Source organism: Octodon degus, unplaced genomic scaffold, assembly GCF_000260255.1.
Source record: "Octodon degus isolate 3935 unplaced genomic scaffold, OctDeg1.0 scaffold00021, whole genome shotgun sequence".
Taxonomy (NCBI): Eukaryota; Metazoa; Chordata; class Mammalia; order Rodentia; family Octodontidae; genus Octodon; species Octodon degus.
In genome coordinates, this window is record NW_004524597.1 from 10,972,355 (window position 1) to 10,996,267 (window position 23,913).

Below are 23,913 nucleotides of genomic sequence, written 5' to 3' on the forward strand. Positions count from 1 at the left end.
AGAAAGAGTAGTGTGTCCCTCGTGACTCCCAGCAGGGCTGCTCTTTGTGGGGCAGAGGCCCCAGGACTGCCCCAAGCTCTTCCCTGCTCTCACCTTGGCTTGGCCTTGGCCACTGGCCCAGCCTCTGCCCTATCCTTTTCCCTCTTCCCTAACCACTCATCTGGCCTTGCTCTGACCATTGGCCAAGCCTTTACCCTGACCACTACTCTGACTTCTGGCCTGGCCTCTTCTCTGACTGCTGGCCTGGCCCCCACCCTGGCCTAGCACATGTAGAGGTGAGATTCCCACCTGCTGCCCAGGTGTGCTGACCTTGGTAGGCTTATGGCTGGCATGCATGTTCCATGGTAATTGGGCACATCAGTCCCTATATGTGATGAACCCAACCATCAGCTGCACTGAGGATGCCTAGAAAGATCAAGAAGAGCAATATCTGAAGTTCAGAGGGAAGGGCCCCACTCTTGCAACACAGATACTATATTGGGTCATTGATTCCTTGGGGCCCCCAAGGTTGACCCCCTGGTTTCAGGAGCCTGGCAGGGACAGCAGCCCCTCCCTTGGGTGGAGATGGCACTTCCTGTCCATGTGGGCTGGATGCCTGTGTCCATGAGGCAGCCCAGCCACAGCTCCAACATGAGCCACCCAGCACACTGGGACCCTGAGCAGGTGTGCCTCCAGAGCAGCTAGGAGTTGGTCCAGACTTATGCTGTCCACCGCAGGGATGCTAGCCCCACATAGCCACCAAGATTTACATTCATTTGAAGCCAAGTTTAAAATTTTAAATTTCCTCCTTATTATGGGCGTCCAGAGGTCTGTGTGAGACACGATAAGCCTGTCCTCCAGACAGAGCCTGGGATGTGTGGTAGACTTTCCTCAGGCTCTTCTGGATCAGTCTGCGGCTGGGCTTGCTGTGGCTGATCTCCATGCACAGGAAGCAGAAGACAGAGTGGTAATGCGCCGTGCCCTACAGCCTGATATATGGCAAATATTTAGAATATATTAATCCAAAAAGAATCTTTGTTGCTAAGCCTAATTTCCCCTGACAGGAAACATTTTTGTATTTATCCAAAACCAATGAAGCCAGCTAAGGTCATTACCGTGAATGTCGATTTCATTTCTAGGCTAGCAAGTGACACCTGCACAGGTCTGAGAAGCAGGCACCCTGGGGCTTGGAAATCTAGTTGTCATAGCAACCAAGATTCTCTCTCTCTCTCTCTCTCTCTCTCTCTCTCTCTCTCTCTCTCTCTCTCTGTCTCTCAACCATGCATTAACAAGCACTGTGACCTAGTGCTACTGAGGGTCACTTCAAGGCCATATGGGTTACTGGGTCACTTCTTGTTTCTCTGCAGAACCAAAGACATCCTTAAAATACATACAGTACTAACAATTTGCTAAACACTTCGCTATTGGGGGCGGGTGGTCTGTCATAATTCTGTTTAAAAATAAAGCCTTTAACCAAGCCTTTCAGAAACACCTACTTGCTAGAAAATGCTTTTCTATTTAGATGTAATCTTTGACATAGATTCCCCCCTGCTGGCTTCCCTCCTTGCTGTGTGGGGTTTCTCCTGAGCTTCCTGGCAGCAAGAACAGCAGCACTCACGGGACTTGTTCCCCTGAGAGATATGTGACCTGAAGGCCAGCAGGGCTGGTGGGGTTTGTGTGCAGATTCCAGTGCTGAGCCTTACTCAAAACAGCCTGGGGCACCGCATCTAGTTGGATAGGCAGAAGTTGGAGCTGGGAAGGGCCTAGCCTTACTCCTTCCCTCAGGGACACCCCTAGGGTTCAGTATCTCCCAGCACTCCAAGGGCTGCTTCAGGGGACAAGGTTGGGCAGTACTGTGTAGCTGTACCCTGAGATGCAAAAGCAGCCAGTAGCCTGGGCAAGGCCCCTCAGCAGTGTCCCACGTGCTTGCTAGCTAGTGTGTAACATCACTCTAAGGGACTTGTGGCAACAGTGAATGGGGGAGGCTGCCTGGGGCCATGTGCCCGATGTGCATTTTGGGGTGGGGAGATGGTATTCAGAAACTCCCAGGCCCATGTACTCTAGACCTGTTCATAGTGGGGTGATCCTGTGAGCTGGGCTATGGATATCCTCAGGTCCCCAGCTGTGCTCACCAAACCTGGGGTTGCATATCAGGAGGCTAAACTCTTAAAAATGGCTTTAAAAAAACAGGGTATGTAGGCAAAAAACAGATCCAGACCATCAGAGGATTTGAAAAAAAGTGACAGGCATGTCACTGGACTTCTGGGAGTTTCTGAATACCATCTCCCCACCCAAAATCCCTGGACTCCTGTGATTTTCCAGCTGAGAAAGGAAGGCTTATTGCAGGGAGCCTGGGAAATACCATGCCACTAGAGTGGACCGTGGCTGGACACTCACCCTGAAGAGGGAGCCCTGGAGAGGCAGGTCCCCAGCTCTGCAGGCCTGTGGCCTCCTCCGTGTCACAGCCTGGGCTGCACCTCTCACTGGTCTGCACCATCTGGCCCACAGAGTTTCTGTATCAGAGAGCTCCTTTTCTTACTAGCAATATGCAAAACAAGATGTTGGTATGCTATTTCATAACTTTTCATCCTAAAATATAACCTATAAAAATTAAGGAAACTTTTAAAAGCTCCTGGCTCCCTCCAGGGCCGTCATTAGAAGCCCCTGGGGTGGCAGAGGGCGGGCAGCTCAGCACTAGAGTGACAGCCAGTCAGGAGGGAACGTTTTGCTCCTTTCTCCCTGTTTTTAACGGCAAAGCTAATGGATTTCCTGTTTCTCACGTGGATGGTGGCTGTCACTTTTGAAGGATCCATCTGTACTATATTTAATTACTCTTTTTTGTAAGTAACTGAAATAGTTTCGATGGAGCTCATGAGACCTGGTTGGCATTTTTTTCTAGAGTAGCCATCGAGAGACATGTCTCTGAGATGTTTTAAATCACGTCTTGTGGTCTGGCTTTCACGTGGTGACTCTTGCTCCAGGTGACATCGCCCCTCGTCTCATCTGTATGTGATACCTGCCAACCCTGTCCAGCTCCTGACCTGGCACCAGCTCAATCCTGAGCCTTTACTTCTCATGGTAGCCAGGTACATCTCTATCCCAGCTGTCCCTTGTCCCATGGCAGAGTGACACTTGAGCCCAGTGACTTCCTGGAGCAAGTAACTGAGCCTAGGGCCCAGCATTTCCAAATGACAATAGGACATAGCCCACTCAGGGATCTTTTGGGCTCCCACCCTCTCTCTGCTTCAGTACCCTGGGCCTTCCACCTACCAGGCTCCATACCCCTTGCAGGCAGGCCCCTGGGCCCTCTGCTCCTTTCTGTGTTCAGCCAGCCCCAAACCCTATGTCTGGTCTCAGTGATGACAGCACTGAACCACTTGGTACACTGGTAATGGCTGTCTTAAAGTTCCACCCTATCACTTCCCTGTATCCAGCTGTCCTTGCCTGCTGAGTGTGTCTGGTGTTCCCTTCCCCTCAGCTACCTGCCTGTGTGCTCCCCACCCCCTTGTTGTGGAGTAAGGGCTCCACCTTCTTCGTCCAGGGTGCAGAGCCAGTGCCTTCAGCTCTCCAGGGATGGAGAGCTCTTTGATGCCCCTGAACAGAAAGAAGCAATGCAGACCCCATATGTATGTTAGTTTTATTTGGGGAGCAGGTACCTCTGAGCTCAGCTGAAGATGAGTCAGGCCCTGGGCAGGTCATGACTCCTTTGGCCCCAGTTTCTGGGCTGCCTGGCACACCCTCACCCAGTATCTGGCTCTTCCTGGTTACTCCCAGCACCCATTCATCACCAGCCTGCCAGCTACAGCCACCATTATCCCAGCCTAAGAGTCTTCTCACTGCAGTCCCCACAGGCTCTTCAGAACAGGCAGCACTTTGCAGCTTGGATCCAGGGTGAAACTTTACATTAGTGGTCTAAAATAATGGAATCAAATGATGAGGTACCTCCCTGTCCACAGCTGGGCAGTGTGGGCCCTCAGGCACTTGAGAAGAGGCCCTTTCCTGGGCCAGTGCCAAGGGTGCTGAGGAGGAAGGCCCCAGGTCTGGAACTAAGCATTGAAAACTGCATGCTGGCTGCTTCAGTTTCTGTATAGCACCAGCAAATGCCTTTCAGGAGTGGATCAGAGCAGCCATATTACCAAGAGTCCACAGCAGCAGGCGGGAAAGGGGGGAGAAGGGCAGAGAGCACACAGCTGGCTTTCAACTTGGAGAGCAGCAATAGTCCCTGTAGGCAGCAGGGCAGGAGTAAACATCCTTCCTCAGATGTGGCAGGTCAGGACTGTTTCACCCACAATACCTGTCACTGCCCCTCTGTGATGTCCCACTGTAGTTTCTCCATCCACTGCCTAAGCTGCTTCTATATGCTGAGAAGTTGGTGTTGAAGAGGTTGGAGTCTTTCTTACGCAGAGAGACATTTACTCCTTCCTAGGGGTGGTCTGTGCTTATGTGTCTGTACCGGGGATGGTGCATCCCCCTTCCCATACCATAGAGAAACAGGGTTCCAAATGGAACCCCAAGATGTTCCAAGAGGTACCACAAGGTGCTGCCTTTATTCATAATCAAGAGAGGCCTCAGGACTGGGCAGGGTGGGGCATACCCATAAATTGCCTATAATCGCAGTACTCAGGAGGCTGAGGGGGAAGGGTTGGAAGTTGAGGGCTACCCTAGGCTACATAGTTCAGGGCCAGGCTGGAACGCATGGTAGGACCTTGCAGGGAGGGAGGGAGGAAAGGAAGAAAAAAAACAAAGAAGCCGTGGGATCTGGCTACTGTGTGCCTGCTCTGTGTTCTCTACATCCTGGGGTAGCACAGCCGTTGCTCACAGCCCATCATCAATAACTTCCCTGTTTCCTGCCACTAAGGTCCAGAATCCTAAGTGTTCCTATCACGTTGGTGGTGAGGCTGGTGTCATTTTTGTGTGTCTCTTCTCAGTATCCCAGGCCACTTGTGAGTGGCACAATCAAACTGTGATTGCTGCCACCATGATCCTGACCAGTCTTCAGTCATAGGCATCCTGCTGCCAGCTGGAGCCACCCCCTGTGAGCAGGCCACACTTGTCCAAATGCTACAGTGGATGTGGCTAAGGCTGAGGTGCCATCCTTCTATGTCCCCAGCGCACAGCTCAGGGCTTCTGTACTGCTGTGATGTGCTCTGCCTGCACAGCCCACAGGGCCATGACTGTGGGGACATGGAATTATATTTCCAGGGTGCTGAGAACCTAGCTGAGGGCACGTCACATGGGGCTTGGCCCTGGAGGCTGCCCTAGCAGGTATGGGCTGTGCTCATACTGGGGTTTCTAAGCAGAAGTGTGCCCAGAAAGAGGAAAGTGACAGAGCAACTGCCCTGTCACTCCCTACTAGGTGTGTGCCAGCCACTTCCTCCACCCCCTGGCAGTTCCTCTGTGTCATTACCTCGCAGAAAACTTTTCCAGACACACACTGAGGCAGATGACCATAATGGCCAGTGTGGACCATGACTGGACAAGGCCCACACTGTCCTTGGGGGTCTGATCACCTCCATCATCTGTTTGGCTATAACTGCCCGTCCTGCAGGCGACTGTGGCCCCCAAGGACTGTGCCTATGGCTGAAATCTCCCCATTGTATCTGTTAGCACTCTTTGGCTAACCTGAGGGTGATAGTAGCTCCGATGTCGTTTATCCCCCAAAGGGACATCCTTGGAGACGTTGAACAGCAAGCCCTCAGGTTGACACCCCCAGAAGACACACAGCTTGGGCACTCCCACCTGTCCCTGCTAACCAGGCACTGTTTCCCACAGCTGCCCCTGCCCAGCACACAGGGCAATGGAGGCTCTGGTTTCTCAGCCTTCACAATGAGGTACACTCTGCTTTTCTGTATGTGCAGTTTTCCAAGCAACATTGGGTCAGTGTTTGCATTGCTGAAAATGCAGGCAGCAAACACTGTGATAAAGTTTACAGAACTGGCCACATGTAACTCAAGCTGGGGCTACTCCTAGGCCTCTGCTGATAGTCCCCTACCAGTGCCCCCAACATAGGCAGCTAATGCTGGGAAATGGCATGACCCTCCCAGGTTCATGGGATAGGCAGGGCACTGCACACCCAGTGTCACCAAGGAGTTATTGAAGAATGAAGGAGCCAGGAGCTTTGTCCTCCAAGGGACCCACATGTAGCCACAGTGGTACGTGGGGCTTGCTCAGCCAGGACAGGTGCTTGGTGGAATTTTGTTGTATTGTCCTGTTTGTCCCTGTCATGCCCCCATATCCTGCAAAAGGTGCCATCCACTCCCGTGAGGACCTGTTGTGCTAAGCAAGAGCAGCTGAATGACACCAGTACTTGGTTGCATGGCCCCTGAAAGCCACTCCTGGCAGCATGCTGCTTATTTATTTTTTCTGGGGACTCATCCTCCACCATGCCGGAGCAGGGAACAATGGCCTTCCTTGTGCACACAGCCACAGCTGCTGAAACTCAACAGGATCCCAGCGGAGCAACAAGCAGGCGGGGCTCCAGGCTCCCCTTCCTCGGCAGGGTCCACGCAACCCTATCTTCCCTTGGGAAGCCTCAGCAAGCCACTTTGAGACCTTGGGATGTGGGAGAGGGAGGGAAAGGGATTGCACCACAAGAGACCCCAGACCCGGCGTGGCAGCTCTGCTCTGTCTGAACAGGATGGGAATGTTCTGTCCACTCAGGATGCCACGGGAGGTCTGAGCAAGCCCTGCTTCCTGTGAGGCAGCTTGTCTCCCACCACCCCAACCCTGTCATCCTACCTCCCAGCACCTAGGTGTGCCTCTGACTCCAGCCATTATAAATCCATCCCTCTGACCATTGTCACTCCCTAGTGCTGGAATTCTGTTCCCACATCTGCAGAGCAAGACGGCACATAAGCACTAAAGTCTGGGTAATGTGCCCCCATCAAAATGCTGTGAAGCTACTTGGTGTCTGCCACCAAGCCAACTCCACCTGCCCCAGCTGGTGAGAGAGCTCAGTGGGGCACGGATGGCACAGAAGTGATGGCAAATATTTTATTTTATTTTTTGTGACCAGCTCAGCCTGCCCTGGGGGTGGAGCAGGCGCAGCATGTGGTGCCAGGGATTGAACCACAGTCCATGAACTTTGCCTGAGCTTGCCTAAGCAGGCACTTTAGAGTGCTGAGCTGTCTCGCCAGCCCAATGGCAAACATTTTAAAGCTTTCAATGATACAGTCTTCTGCTGCATGAGTGCCATAGGTTTGCCATCACTGGCACAGAGGTTGTAGGGTGAAGCCACATCTTCCTTACAACCCGTAGTCTCCTGTCTGTTCATGCTGCGTGGGGACAGGTTTACTCTGCCGCCTCCTGCTTCCTGAGTTTTCTCACCTATGAAGTGTGGAGGAGATCCGAGCACATAACCAGGTTTCTGTTGCTGTGACCGAATACCTGAGAGGAACAAATGAGGAAAGTGTAAGGAACAGTGCAAGGCAGAGACCAGCTGAGATCCCCATGTTCTGTAAAGACAACATGGCTTGGAATGTATTGTGCCTGGGTGCAGGCACACAGGACAAAAGGGCCATCTGCAGGGAGCAAAGAGAAGCGGGCGTTTTGTATAGGGCTGGAAAGAAAGCAAGGGACATTGGGTGGGAAAGTAGTCAGAGTTTTCTGGATGTCTTATGCTTCAGTGGGCAAAGTCCTTTAGGTGTCTTGTGTAAACGTTTGGGTGTGTTCAGATGTCCAGGTGTTTGGAAAATTTTGTGCTCCATCTTGTCTTTTTCACGACATCCAGTGTTTGCTGAGGGCACCAGTGTTGAGCTGAGAACAATGTACCTGCTGGCAGACAGACTGGGTGTCGAGAGTCCTGTCCAAACTGAGCTTTACAGGAAGGTTTATTCCAGCTCAGTTTTGGAAGTCTCAGTTCGTGGTTGGCTGGTTCTGTTTGCTTTTAGCCCCATGGGAGGTCGGAAACATCATGGCAGAGGAAAGCTGGTCACCTTCTAGCTGCCAGAAGCACAGAGAGAGAGCGGGGGGAAGAGAAACAGCTCAGGAGGAAACAGCCAGAAACAAGGTATAGTGCCCAAGGACCCACTCTCTCAAATGGAATCATACCTAAGCTTCCAGCACTGCCCACTAGCCTATCAAATTATGAATATCATTTTTTAAATGTATTTAGTACATGGTCTACAGGGTCTCACTTACTACAGAGATTGGACTCGTAGTGATCCTTCCTGTTTTTCAGCCTCCCAGATGCCATATGCCGTCTCATTCACGTCTCATTCGTGGGGGTCAGCGTGCCCCAGGGGCAGGGCCAGTGCAGCAGGCCAGGGATCAAACCCCCAGCCCTTGTGTCTGCCTAAGCAGGCTTTTTAATCTGCTGAGCTATCTGGCCGGCCCCAAATTATGAATATAAATAGTCCTATGACCTAGTCATTTCCCCAGGGTCCGTCATCTGGCTCCTGAACCTTGAGTACATGACCTTTGGGGACAGTTTAGGTCCAAACCATATCAAGGTACTTCCTCTGAATTTGTCAACCCCTGCCTGGAGCGCAGCACCACCCCTCATCTGGAGCATTCCCTGATCTGAAGATTCCTCCCATCATTAAAATACTCAGGTTATGAGCAATACCCTATGTGAAAGGCACCCATTTGCTATGTTACGCAGATTCTCTTATGATAAAACCAGAAAAATTGTTATACAGAGAGAACAAAGTCCAACCTTTCCTGATTGATGCCAGAAGAGGGAATTTGAGGAAGTCTCGGGGCTCAAGTCCTAGGGCTCTGTGTCCAGGGCAAGGAAAACTGTCCACAGCCACTACTCTAAAGCCCTAGCTTTAGTGCCAGCTGTCTGGCATCTTCCACAGCTCCCTCTGGAAATGCAGAGGGAAGCTGGTGTGAGAGGCTGGTGCTGCTCCCCCTGTACGTGGCTGCTCTCCTGTGGTCTTCATCTGTACAAACTCCACTTATCCCACAACTTTCTGTAAGTGGGACCACAATGTGGGTGCCTCGTGTGAATTGTGGCTCACCTGGCAGTTTTGAGATCTGTCCTGATAGCGTAATGGTCACCAGGGGGAGAGGGGGGCACAGTGACTCACAGGTCCCTCCACCCTAAAACTGGGCCTGTTTCTCAGTCTTGATGATGGAGTAGGTGCTCTGAAAAGCTTAGTGTGTCAGGGAAGGTGAGATCCTCAACCTGTCTCCCGGAACTGCAGTTCTGTCTTGGCCCTTCGGTGGCTATCTACAAAACATCCTGAGCAAGCACCAACAGGCAGGAAGGGGTGGGTTTCTTGACACCCCACTATAGCTACAGGCTCCCACCTGTGTAGAAATGGATCTCACGTAAAGCAGTTCAGATTTACATAATCGTTGTCAAAGTAGTAGAGTTCCCACATTCCCCACACCTACATTCCCATTGTCAGCACCTTGTGTCAGCATAGTTTGTTCACTGAACCTTGTTAACTGACATCCATACTTTATTCCCATATCCTGAGTTTCCACTAGTGTCTTTTCCATGACCCCTGGGCTCCATCAGGATCCTGGTGACATTGAGTGGTCGTGTCTTCTCTGGTTCCTCTGGGCTAAAGGTTTCTCATGCCTTGTTTTTGAAGCCTGGATGGTTTGAAGTGATCAGTGTTTGTGGTACTCCCGGGATTGATCTGTGTCCTCTTCATGATTAAATAGACTGTGTGTGTGTGTCTGGGAGGTCTCAGATGAGCACCTTCCTGCCACATCCTACTATAGACTGAGGCTGTGAGCCTCCATCTTGAATGCTTGTCAGGGGCTGAACTGTAGTGCCTTCCCTTTCTCTCCTGTGCTCCGCGGGAGGTGGAAGATGGGATCTCTGTGTGTTACAAGGAATTCTGCACAGGGAATTTATCTCTGGTCCCTGTTTATTTATTGTATCAATTATGTCAATGTGGACTCACAGGTATCTGTTTTATGCTTGGTGATATAATTCAATGCTATATATTAACTTAATTTTAAAGTAATTTGTAATGTACAGAAAAGTACAAGGACAGCAGGAGCACTCTCCTCCATCCCTGGGACCCTCTGTTCTCCTCACTCTGTGCTCCCACTCACCTGCATTGCTGTGCTGACTCTGACCCTTTGGGTAGTCAGCACATGGGAAGCACATGGCCCTGTCTGGGGTCCCCAGAGCCCAGCTGAGAGCCTGGAGGAGATGAGGGTTCCCAACACTCTAGATTGGTGAACTGGCAAGAATAAAGCTAGTAGCCACCCCCAGGGAGAGGTTCACCTCACTTCAGCATATGTAGGGATGTGGGGCTCACCTTGACAGAAGCATCAAAGATGACCCTTCTCACCAAGTTTCCCATACAGGATCCCAGCAGGAAGAAGAGCTCATATTCTCCACACATAGGGTTAACCGTCCTGTTTCCTCAGAAAACTGACCATGTCTGCCATCCCCTGGCTGCAAGTCTTGCCCAGAGTGGACTGTGCCTTGCTGTGGAGGTTATTTAGCCTCTGTAGAACTATTCCCACCCCTAGGGAACATTTCAGCCCAGAGCTCTCTCTTTGCACACAGACCTCAGGATTGAAGGCCATGAATCCAGGTGTAGGCTCAGATACAATGCTTTGCAGTGTCCTGCAAGGATGGCACACAGCATCTGACTTGGGCCAACGTGGGACCTTTCCTAAAGTTACAAGGTCCTGGGTCCCTCAAGCAGAGCTCCAGATCTTGGATCTCATTTTCCATGAAGACGTTCAGTGACCCTGACATCTTTTGTCTCGGTGTTGTAGGTTAACCGAGTCCGGGAAGTGATTTTTCTATGCATTTCCCCCCATTGACCTTTGTACATCTCTCACTGTTATTCTAGGATGGGAGTCACAGCTGCTGGAAACAGGGTTCCTGGGAATCTTCCTCTGCCCCCTTTGGACACTGTCCCGGCTGCCCAAATACACCCCCACATCCTTGATTGTCCTATGGGGCTTCCGGTGGCTGATTTTCAGGATCATGCTTGGAGCAGTAAGTAGAACTTTTATTTGACCTATTTGGGAGGTAAAGCCAACCAGAATATTCCAGGCAGCTCTGTGGAGCTGTGTGCTGGCTGTTATGGGCAGTATCCTTCCTCCTAACCTGTGCTGCCCTCTCATGGCATGGCCCATGCCAAGCACTGAGGCTGCAGCTCTCCCAGCCACAGTCGTGGTCAGGAAGCAGCTGCCTCTTCAGTCCATTTCTGCAGACTCCAAGAGGGGCTGCTGCTTTCTCTACTCTCTCCTCCTGGCACATCTGCGACAATGCCAAGATCATTTCTAACTCCTGCAGCAAATGAGTGGACATGTTGCTGTGTAAAGAAGGAAACACATGATCTGTCCAACCCACCCCGGGGAAGCTGCAGCTGCTGCTCTCCACGTGCAGTCAGGGCTTCTCTCGGGCACATATAGTTTAGGTTTGGGGATGTCTCTGTTATCCCAAGGTGCTGTGACTCGTTACACAATGGCCAACTACCCCATCCATGTGTGTTTGCACCCCACTGGGGACCTGAACCAGGCCTCTTTGGTGCCTGTCTTTTTATGCCCTGCTATTTCTTTCTGGTACTAGTAGAGATTGAACCCTTTTTATTTTTTAAATTTTTGTTATTCATTTTGTTTTCTTGAGATAGAGTCCCACTGTGTAGTTCAGGCTGGTCTTGAATTCACTTTGTAGCTCAGACTGTTCTCAAATTCATGATGATCCCCTTCTTGCCTCTGCCTCCTGAGTGCTGTGATTGCAGGTGCCCACTATCACCCCCAGACCCCAGACCTGTTTAATTTTTGTTTTTTAGGGAGACAGGGTCTCTCTCAGTTACTAAATTGCTTAAGCTAGATTTGAACTTACAGTCCTCCTGCCTTAGTTTCCCAGAGTTCTTAGATTCTAGGGGATATCATTGTATCTGGCTCCACTGAGTTTTTCAAAACAAAGCAATGAGGGACCCATAGAGAAGAGCTTTCCTCTTGAGACGAAGATGCACCCGTGGCTGTCCAAGCTGCTGTTGCCTTTCTTCCTGTCATGCTGACATAAGCTCGACCCCAGTATCCCTGGTGTAGTGATGAGTGATGGCGCATAAATCATTGCTTAACATCACATGAAGAAACTCAGAAGGCATATGAAGGATGTCAAGGGACAGCTGGCAAATTGTTTCTGAGGCCTTGGTATCTCCAGCAGCCTTCCCAGATTACTGTTTTTATGGGCGGACTTTGGAAGCCGCTAATTTTCAGGATCCCACTTACTCTTCACTATCTGAGGCTTGTCATCTGGGCGCAGTGGCCCTCTGGCTGACTACTTCGTATCTCTGTCATGTGGGCCAGGGGCTTCCTGGGAGGTGCTACAAGTAGCCAGTGTAGCTCACCACATCTACTTACACAGGACCAGTAGCCCCCACTGTCCCCGAGAAGCTGTGGCCTAACCCAGCCCATGTCCCACCCAGGTTAGGTATGTAAGGGGTCATGGCAGCCCAATGGGAAGGCAGGTAGGTGTGCATTAGCCTCAGAGAAGCAAGGGGAGCTGGTGTGTCTGGTAGTCCCATTCCATCCTCCCTGCCCCCCAGGGGAACACAGGTAATACAGATAATTGGGTTCCATCTGAGTCCCAGTCCCACAGAGACCATGTGTTACTGGGGAGAGATGAGTGCCTCTGTGGCTCCTGTTGGCACAGTATTCATGTCCTTCATTGTCCCTTGATACAATGAGACTGTTTTAGCCAGGCTGTTTCCCTCAGACTTCAGTTCAGGCTCTTGCTATGGCTCATCAGCACAGGATGTTTGAAATGTTCCAAAGGGAAGTGGATGGAGTTTTCTTAGGTGAGACGGTGTGACCTAACAGCCCTGGATGAGGCTGAGCTCTGGAGAGAAGCCCAGTCCTGTAGAAAAGTTATGCTCCAGGGAGAGACCCAGCTCTAGAAGACCAACCCTAGGAAGAAGACAGGCCCTGGGGAGAACCTGAGCTCCAAGGAGAAGCTGCTTGGAGAGAAGCCAGCTGTGAGGGAAAACCTTCATCTATGGAGAAGCTGAGCTCTGGAAAGAATCCAAGCTCTGTGAAAAACTAGCCCTGCAGAGAACCTGAGCTCTGGGGAAAATTTAGCTCTCTAGAGAACCCCTGAGGAGAAGATGAGCTCATAGAAAAGCCCAGACTTCTGGAAAAGCTTAACTTTGGAGCAGAAGCTGAGTCTCAGTGGAGAAACCTAGCCCTCTGGAGAAGCCCACCTCCGGGAAAGAAGTTCAGTCCAGAAGAAAAGAGCTCTGCAGTGAAGCTGAGTTTTGGGAAACAAGTTGAGCCCTGAGGAGAAGCTGAGCTTTAGGGGAGAAGCCAAGTTCCAGGGAGAAGCTCAGCTCTGGAATGAAGGTAAGCCCTAGAAGAGAAGAAGCCTAACCCTGAGAAGAAGCCGAGTCTTGAGAACCCAAGCTCTGGAAGAGAAGCTTACCCCTGTAGAGAACCCCACTTCTGAGGAAGAAGCCAAGTCTGAGGGAGAATCAAAGTGCTGAGGAGATTCCCAGATCAAGGGGAGACAGTGAGTCTTGGGGAGAAGCTTACCTCTGGAGGAGATGCTTAACCCTGTGGAGAATGCCAACCCTAGAGGCAAGCCAAGCACTGGGGACAAGCCCAGGTTTCTGCAAAGAAACTGTCAACCTGCTCTGTACACAGTTCTGGTGCCAAGAGTTGAATGAACCCCCAGGATGCTTGGCAGAATGCAGTAAGTCATTAGCACTTTCTGAAGTGCCTTTTATGGCATTTTGATTGACTGTTAGCACCAGCTGGATAAAAATTACCAGGTGCACTAAAAGGTATAATTACCCGACATAGTCTTAGGTTGGATATTATTAATCTTTCTTCAGAGGGAAGCAGAAAGAGAGTGTTGAGTTGATAAGAGATTGGCAGCTGCACATCCCTATCTGTGAGGTGGGCAGATGTGGCAAGTCTAACCCTCCTGTGACTCTGCCACCTGGCTTAGACTTGGGGCCCTGGGATTGCTGAGACTTGTGCTCAAGATTGGCACATGTGGTTTGGTGATCTGGCAGTCTCATGTGCCCTGAAAACTGGTAGCTTCCTTGGAGCTGAATCTCAGAGGGAGTCCCATGGCCACAGTATGGCACAAAAGAAGGACGTACAACCCATGTGCTTGGGAGGCCTAGCTGGATGTGGGGCCTGTGCCATTCCCAGGAATCCCTGCACATGGCCTTTTGGCTGACACAGGCTCCCTGCTCCCTGTGAGGCCAGCTGCTGTCACATCAGACCTGGACAGTGTGGGTGGGGTTATCAGGGCCCCAGCAGGGCTTCAGCGGGGCCATATACTGGGCCATGGGACAAGGTGGGGGAAGGTAGAGAAGGGCACTCATGTTGGGTGAAGGTTACTGAGAGTGAGGGTTTGTATGCAGGAGAGCTTTTGTGGAACTTGGCCTCACTTCCCCTAGAGTCTGGCAAAGAATGTAGAACCTCAATCTCAACATGAGAAGATGTCAGCTAGCCCTCACCCAGGGTGTTCTTCAAAACCATCCACCAGCATTGTAACAGTGTCGAAGTCACAGGAGCCAAAAAAGACAGAAGAAGTCAGTCTTAGGGACACGGCACATGTGTGCAGTATGGCAATAGGAGTGGACCTTCGGGCAGAAGGGACATTGCCCAGAAACTGGTGAGATCCAGATGTGGTTCTTGGTTATAGTCATCCTGACAAGTGTGCAGTGACACCCCTATGTGGATGTGATCCGTGTCATTCTCATGAGGAGAGATGCTAAGCCTCTATCTTAGTGACCTTTCTCATTGCTGAGACAAAAATACCTGACACCTGAAGTTAAAGGAGGAAAGGTTTATTTTGATTCACAGGTTATTGAGGTTTCAGTCTGTAGTTGGCCAACTCTAAAGCAGGCTGACATGACAGAGGGGTGTCACAAAGGAGAAACAGCTCATGGCAGGCAGAAGGCAGCAGCCAGCAAAGTAGTGAGACAGCACACACAGAAAGCAGCCATCTCCTGTCCTTAGGGTCTACCCTGGCTACACATCCTTAGGGCAGGTACCACTCACACCCAGCATGGACCTTCCCGTTATCCATGCCCCAAGTCAGTGGAGCAACCAGGCAGTGAAGCAGTTAGTAATCATACATTCTGGATCCCAGCGTCACACACCCAATCCCAGCATCGCACATTCTAGATCGGGCCACCTCTGAAAGCCCTACCTATGACTGCATGAGACTTTGGGGGATCATCTAGACATAAGCCCTTACAGCCCTTTGGTTTTTTAATTGGTTTCTTGCTGTTGGTTTGTAGGAGTTCACTGTACTATCATTAGCATTAACTGTGAGCACATACATGGTTAGTATATATTCTCTCCCATTATGGACTTGTCTTCTCTCTGTTGATTGTTTTCTTGGCTGTGCAGAAGCTGGTTGGTTGTAGTCCCAACTGTGTCATTTTGCTTTTATTGCCAGCGCTTTTGGTGTCCAATCCAAGAACTTACTGGCCAGACCAATGTCAAGGAGCTTTTCCCGCTCTAGCATAGGTATGTTGGTTTCAGCTCTTACATTCAAGTCCCCAGTCCATTAAAGCATGGTGTGACTTAAGAAACTTGTGTCATTCTCCTGTTTTGCCAATACTATTTGGGGAGAGACTGTCCTTCCCCTGTGGTATGTCTTTGGTGCCCTAAGGTTGACCTTGCATAGATCGATGGGTTTGTTGCCAGGCTCTCTGTTCTGACACAGTTGCCCATGTGTCTATTTTTTTTTTACTACTCCATCCAGTTCTGATTAACTTTTCTTTGTGGTATAGTTTGAAATCAGGAAGCGTATGACATTCAGCATTTTCATTTTCTCAGGATCACTTTAGCTACTGATAGTTGTGGGGGGAGGTGTTGGGGTTTTTTGTTTATTTGTTTGTTTGTGGTTCCATACAAAATATAGGATTTTTTTTCTATATTTCTGAGGAAAACACTGGTGGAATTTTGTTAGGGATTGCACTGAACCTACTGGTTACTTTGAGTAGCACAAATAAACAAATGCCAACGATGTGTGGAGAAACGAGAACCTTTGCACTCTATTAGGTGGGAGTGTAATTAGTATAGCAAGTGCAGCAAATTACAGAGGGCTCTCAAAACTCTAGAGGTACAGCTGTCATGCGTGATCTAGCTGTCCTGCTGCAGGCTCTATAGCTGAAGGAAATGAGATCATCATGTTCAATAGAGATCTGCCCTTCCATTTCATCACAATAAATGATGGAGACCAGAGTGAGCCACTGAGCCAGACATAGCAACATCCGTAGTTTCTGTCACAATGGATAGATAGGGCAATTGTGATGAATGAGTATGCTGTGAAATATTACTCATCCAAGAAAAGGAGATCCTGTCCCAGCACTCTAAGAGGCCGAGGCAGGAGGATCACAAGTTTGAGTCCAGCCTGGGAAAATTTATGGCTTAATGAAACCTTATCTCAGTATTTTAAAAAAATTAAAAATGGGCTGGAGATATAGTTTAGTATGAAGTCCCTGAGTTCACAGAGAGAGAGAGAGAGAGAGAGAGAGAGAGAGAGAGAGAGACAGACAGACAGACAGACACACAGACAGACAGAGAGAAACAGACAGAAAGACAGAGAGAGAGATTGAAATTGAAATTAGTCTTGCTATTTGTGACAACATGGATGAACTTTAGTGGAGCAGCCAGGGACAAAAAGACAAAAAGTACATGATCTTATTTGTCAATTATACCTCAATAAAATTAGAAAAAAGATGAAGACAATAAAGAACCAAAGTAAACAAATTCAAGTAGGACTCATAGTTGAAAGTAGTATTGGAAGGGCTGGGGAGATGGCTCAGTGGAATAAGCGCTTCCCTGGCAAGCGCAAGGGCCTGAGTTCAATCCCTGGTTCCGCAAAAAAAAAAAAAAGAAAGAAAGAAAGTAGTATTGGAGTAACAGGTGTATGGGAATTCCATACTACATGAAGAACTTTTCCTCAAGTTTAAGATTTTTTAAAAAGTAAAATGTTAAAGAGAAATGTACAGCACAAAACCATTAGGTAAAAGAGATGAGGAAGGCTCCCCCACCCCATTTTCCCCTTGCTGCCTTGGAGAAGTAGTGGTCTCCCTCCCACTACTTTGGAGGAGCACTGATTTTGCGATCGTGTTCCAGCCTTCACAGTCAGCATAGAACAAAGAGAGGGGCTTGGTAGATGCTGCAGCAGTTCCTGCTCCTCTGGTCTTCATTATTTTCTGCTGCCATGAACTATTCACGTTTGCCTTGGAGCCAGCAGAGTACGGAATGAAACCTCCGTACACAAACTGAGCTAAATCAAACTTTGGTTCTTTAAGTGAGTGTCTGTATTTGTCCCAGCAACACTTAAATAGTAAAACAGTCACAAAGGTTCTCTTCAATGTGTTCTGCTAGAAGAGCCCTGTTTTATCACATGTGAACATTTGTCGAGTGATACATCCTTGTGCCTCATGATTCTGTGTCTTAGACCCGAAAGCCATACCAGGCCTTATCACACTGTACATCCCTCTTTATTGAGAATTTATTAAACTGTACTGTGCTGAGGCTTTCCAGTTGTCCCTTTGGGACTTCTCCTGGATTTTCTTGTTGCAGAATCCTATGCAATTTTCTGTCCTTATAATATCACAGGTTTATGAACTCTGTCACCTGTTTCTAATTCAACCACACTAACAAGTGTTGTTCTCTCCTGTCTATATTTTACGTCTTCTCCTTTGGTATCATCATTTTTCTTTTGGCCATACAAGGTCCTTGGATTGTGCCATTATGCTTCAGAAGACTTGAGATTGTCATCTTTACTTTCACACCCTGTTTCTAAAGTAGTCCCAGCAATAGAAGGATCATACATTTCTGTAGTTTCCTTATTGAATTTAATGACTGCATTCTTGAAAACCTTCCTTTTTCAATTCTTTCTCTATATTTTCTTTTTTTTCCTTCCAAACTACATCTTCTGGTCACCTTCATTACAGCTCTATACATTCTTCAAAGTTTGTTTTCTTTTTACTAAAATGCTTACTGTGTGCTTTCTTTACATTCATGTTAAATTGAATGGTAACTTGACAGTGGTCTGCATAGCTGAAATACACACAGAAATGCTGCAGAGCAAGTGTGTGCACATTTGCCTGTGTGCATAAACCAAGTAATGACTGTGTACAGGCGTAGTGTAACACATAGTGCTAACTAACTGCTAACTGACAAAGTGTAGAAATTCCCCCACTGTGTAAAACACAGTTGTTCCTACCAGTAGTGTCACTCCAAAGTACCCAAGCATTGAAAGATATATCTTTGAAATCACATTGAAATATGGACATGAATGAGAAACCAACAGTTTTATCAGCCATCTAAAATGGTTGTGCTTTATATGTAGCTAAAGATGAAAATGCCAGTCAAAGATTGGTGGTGATACTTAGGACATTAACAGTTTCTTCTTGTTAAGTTGAACATCCTGTGGTGCAGTCTTGGAGTGGCTGTTCTGTTCCCATATGTAGAATTAGTACCATTTCCTCAACTTTACTGTTTTATTTTCTTTATTAAGCAAATGTCTTAATTGAAATAGGAATACATTTTTCTACTCATGAATTTTCTTATATAGTACATGCTGTTTGATATATTTCTTTTATGCAAATGTGAAAACAATTCTGTGATTTGTATGTCCACACCATTTCCCAGAAATTTTCTAAGTGAATGCATCAAAATGTTATTTAACAAGTTACAGGGCCAGGGAGATAGCTCAGTAGAATAAGTGCTTGTCCTGCAAGCACAGGGTCCCAAGTTCAATCACCGGTACCACAAAAAGTAAATAAATAAGTAAAAAGAAAGAAAAGAAAAAAAAAGAGAAATGTATTCAACTTTATCACATAAATTAAGCAACTTAGATGAAATGGTTAGATTTCTTCCAAGACTAACATAGAAAAGAAATAAAAATTCTGAATAGTTCTGTGAATTGAGATGATTAAAACAAACAAAAATCACTTTTCCCACTAAGAAATCAGAGCTCAGGAGATGTCACTAGTAGGTTCTACAAAATCTCAAAGGAAGGAAACCTCCTACTCCTGAGATGCTTAGAGATGAGATGGAGCCCTCCCCACATGCCATAGGTCTTCCTCTGAAGGAGAGGGGATCATGAGCTCAGAAGTCATCAGCAGATGAACCCAGAAGTATCTAATGGGAAGACCAAGGGTCTGTCCCCTGAACATATGGCTGGTCCAACACTGAGGATCTAATGCAGCCCACCATGTCCCAAGATTAAAGGAGAAAGACACAAATGATACAATCTCTTCAACAGATGTAGAGAAAACACTAGGCAACGTTAAACACTTAACTTGTGATTAACAAGCTAGCTCAGAATAGGAGGAAACATCCTCAGCCTAGTGACAGATAACCATTTTAACTGCCTGTAGCTGACACTGACACCTACTGTATAGCCCAGCTCCTCCAATCCTAGGCATTTACCCCAAAGAAATGAAAACTTTTTCATAACACTTCCACAGGGATATGTGGCAGCACTGTCCACAGATGTAAGAGCAACAGCTCGCAGTAGTAAATGGGTTAACCCAGCAAGCTGAGTTCCTGAAATGAAAAGAACAAACTGAGTGCATGAGAGGCCACAGATAGTGTTAACACTGCACCAAGGAAAGGAAGCCAGACACAAAAGAGCACCCCTTATTTTGAGACCCAATGAAAATTCAGCTCACAACTGAGCAGCCCAGGAAGACAGACTTGGGCAAAGTGACCATGTGAAGATGCTATCCTTCGTGACAGAATAGAAAGCAGTAATCCTGCTGAGCCAGCTTGCCCGTGAGATTCCTGGTTAAGCATCTGACAGAGCCAGGTGCTCGCACCCTTGGAAGACAGTCAGCTCTGCCAGACTTTGCAGCCAGAACAGATGCCAAAGAGCACTGCCCCAATACCCTGATACCCTGCAGCATTGGGGCCCATGGGGCCAAGGGCCTGTTTTCTCTTCTGTTCTTGATGCTACTGGTGTTGAGGTAACATAGCTGATGGGCCAGTTGGGGGGGACCTGACTTACCAAGAAGAAGGCAGATATTTCCAGGATGTGCCTGTGGGCATTTGTGGGGGTACCTGGTGGCTCCTTGCAGCAGCCACTGCCCTGAGTCTCAGCTGCTCATCCCAAGCAGCTATGTGAGCTATGCTGTGGGATGGGGACCAGAGTGATGATGACCCTCACCATGTGCCATCACCATGCCCTGCAGAGAACAGTACACATCAGTGGCCTCAGGAACAAGAGCAGGGAGGAGCCCAATGTGGCTTCCAGCTGCAGGCCCGGTCGGATTAGAACAGTGTTAAGCCCTCCCCTCTAACCTGCCCCACGTGGCTAGGGGTAGCTCTGTTGTTATCTCATTCATGGGTGCCTAGCAGTGCAAGCTGGGCAGAGGCCAGCATGGAATTCCCACCGTTCCACACAGGCAGAGGCCGACCAAGTGCTGACTTCTCTGCCCTCCTTGCTTCTAGCTACAGGGACAGCGCAGGCATGTCTTCTGCATTCCTAGAGACAGTCACCGGCTTTCATTCTCACTGGACAGACCTCTGTGGGACCATGGGCAGTGTTTCCATGTTTCCACTCAACCACATGGAGGTTGGGGCTCTTCCACTTACGGAAATGATTAATGGTGTGGGTGTAAGCCACAGTGGTTAAAGTGATATAGATTGCCTTTAATTCAGCTTTTTAAAAGAAAAATGCTAACATACTCTTTTCTCCATCCTAATTTTTCAGACACAGTGGAGGGGAGCAGGGATATTTTTTTTTAATTTTTTTATTTTTAATGTGTTCAGTGCAGGGTTTCACTATGCAGCTTGGACTCATAGTGATGCTCCTGTTTTCAGCCTCCCTAGCACTGGTATTACAGGTGTGCGCCACCACCCTGGTCTCTATAGCTGGCTCAGCGCACCCGGGGGCAGGGCCTGCGTGGCATGTGGTGCCCTTCCCTGTGCTTGCATAGGCAGGCACTTAGTATGCTGAGCTATCTCTCTGGCCCAAGGGGAGCAGGTTTGTAATGCTCCCTGTACATCAAGAGTGGCATGGGCCAGCCAGATAGCTCAGTGAACTAAAGTTCCTGCTTAGACAGGCATCAGGGACCAGGGTTCAATCCCCCCGCATGCTGTTCCAGCCCCACCCCCAGGGTGCACTGAGGGGCAATTGAGACTGGGCGTGGTGGCACACGCCTGTAATCCCAGTGCTTGGAATGCTGAAAACAAGAGGATCACTCCGAGTCTGATCTGTGTAATGAGACCCTGTAGACCCTGTACTAAATACATTAAAAAAAAGAATGGCGCATCAAGCACTCTCCGTGAAGCCCAGGCCCCTCATCTGGGGTGGGTATGCCTTGTGTAGACCAAGGATGGATTTTTACATGCAGCATTCTGGAGCTGGAGCTGTCAGATCCTTCTGTCCTGTGAAATGTGCTGAGAAAACAGCACTCTGCCACTGGTCCTCATGACCAGAAACAGGGTCCTTGTTGCTGGAGATTCTCAGACCCGCACAGCACCCATGAGATGACTTGTGCTTCAATTTGACTTCTGGAGAGCTGAAATACTAAAAGCCAGTCTCTTCTGCCCCTGCTTCCTGTCTGGCAGGGTAGATGTGCAGCTGTCCCCCAGGGGCTGCATATGTGCAGATGCTGCAGCCATATCTCCTACGTCCTGGGAGAGCCTGTTTTAGTGTGAGCTTTACCTAAAGAGGAATCACAGTCGCACAGGATGAAGAGAAGCCAGAGGACATGTTATTTTGGAAAACGACAAGTTAAAAATACTTCATCCGAGTGCTCTTCAGCGTCGTCAGAGCTGGGAGGGGACAGCAGCCTGTGTTCATCGTTCTTCCCCTGGGCTCATCACCTCAACCTGCACTAGTTCTTTAGCTGGCTTCCATGCTGCATTGTCCCTCCGCTGTTCCTCCCACAATTATGCTACCATTTCTCTTTGATAGGAAGATAACTTATTATTCCCTCATAGTTTAAGAATCATGAATTTAGCCAGACATAGTGGCCTACGCCTATAATCTCAACACTCGGAAGGCTGGGGCAGGAGGATCACCAGGAGTTCGAGACCAGCCTGGGCTACATAGCGAGATCCTGTCTCAAAAAAACAGAAACAAACAAATGAACAGAAAGAATTGAGAGAGCCAGGGATATAGCTCAGCAGCACAGCACCTGCCTGACAAGCATGAGGTCATGAGTTCCAGTCCTGTTTCCAACAAAAAAAAAGTCAAGAATTTATATTGTAAATTTTAATAGAGCAAATATGAGCTAAATGAATAGTTTTCAGTGAGAAATACATATTTGCCACAGCTGTGACAGGTTGCTTTTGCATCGTGGAAGGGATTCAGTATGAAGGACAGACAAGAGTGAGGCCACAAAGTCAGCAGTGACGTGAGGATTAGCAACCTGTGCTAGACATTGAGGTGACCCTTTATGCTGCAGAAAACAGGCTAAAGGCCCCTTTCCATGCAGCTACAGACTTCCTCTTATTAATATGTAAGCCTCGACCACTGCATACTTGTATAGCCCCCGGCTCAGGGGTACTCGCAGCTGGCTGGGGCACCTGCAGACAGGGCCCTCTGATGCTTCCTGTACGAGCTGTCTCTGCCCTGTTAAAACACAAAAAGCCCACCTCTGAAATGGAGAAAATATAAACCCACAGGATCAATAGTTTTTAGGTTAATACTGAGAAGAAGTAAAGGTCCCAGCCAGCAGTATGACGAAAGCTCTGTGAGCAAGCATCCCCTGGTGACTGCCATTGTGTCTGAGATGCTGCCCTAAGGAGTCACCTGGGAGGTTCGAAAAGCTTTAGGCCAGTAGACCTGACAATGTAGATGACATAGCCAGAGCCCGTGAAAACTCCGCCACTGAAACTGAGACAAAAGAAAACAGGAAATCTGGATAGCTCCAGATCTGGTAAAGAAATTGGATTTGAAATAGAAAGCCATTCCAGAAAGAAAACTCTTAGTCCAGATGGCTTCCTTGGTGAACTCTGTCAAATATTTCAGGAGGAAATAATGGCAGTTTTACACAGACTCTGCTGGAGAAAAAGGAAGAGGGAATACTTCCCAAGTTGTTTCATGTGATCAGTGTAATTGTGATACCAAAGCTCGGCGAGAGATTAACCAAGAGGAACATCAGAGCCCAACATCCTTCATGAAGAGAGACACAGAAATTGTTTAAAAATTGATAAATCAAATCAGATCATAAAAAGGCATAATGGGTCTGAGGAGATAGCTCAGTAGAATAAGCACTTGCCTGGCAAGCACAAGGTCCTGAGTTCAATCCCCGGTACCAAAAAAAAAAAAAAAAAAAAGGCATAACTTATCTTAGGAATGGGAGATTGGTTTAACATTTGAAAATTAGTAAATGTCATTCATTATGATAAAATAAAGATGAACCATTTTTTACCATCTCAACAGATGCCAAACAAAAGTGTGTGGTAAAATGCACCTCCCATCCATGATGAAAACTCATCATGAGGCACGTCTGGTGGCACACATCTGCAGGTACAGCACTCGGGAAGGCTGAGGCAAGAGGCTTACCATGTTCGGATCCAGCCTGGTTAACTTAGTGACTTAAAGAGATGCTGCCTCAAAAAATTGAAACTTTATATTAAGGGGAGGGAGGCTGGAGATATAGCTAGTGTAAAGGCCCTGGGTTCAATCCCAAGTACCTTCTTTAAAAAACATTCAGGAAATTAGCTCTCTCAAAACTCCCACCACTCCTGTCCCCTTAACAACGAGAGTGTGAAACATTATGTGAAGCTAGAGAAAAGGCAAATGTGTGTTCTCATGCTACTCTTCCATGTTGCATCAGATCTTTTTGTGCAATAAAACATGAATTTGAACAAGAAAAAGACAAAACCAAAAATATAACTTATGCTAGGGCTGGCCAAAATAGCTCAGTGGATTAAAGCACCTGCTTAGGCAGGCACAGGGACTGGAGTTCGATCCCCAGCCTGCCATGCTGGCCCTGCCCCTGGGACCTGCTGAGACAGATTGAGACTGGGTGTGGTGGCACACACCTATAATCCTAGCTC

General features: G+C 48.3%; 1 protein-coding gene across 2 annotated transcripts in view; it reads left to right on the top strand.

Annotated features, from left to right (window-relative positions):
• Lmf1 (lipase maturation factor 1) overlaps window positions 1-23,913 on the top strand; it is a 108,089-nt gene that overhangs the window by 41,856 nt on the left and 42,320 nt on the right. For both annotated transcript variants that reach the window (XM_004628125.2, XM_023711714.1), the window contains one exon: window positions 10,752-10,900. In XM_004628125.2, coding sequence (XP_004628182.1) covers window positions 10,752-10,900 — 149 coding nt within the window. The remainder of the gene's footprint in view (window positions 1-10,751; window positions 10,901-23,913) is intronic.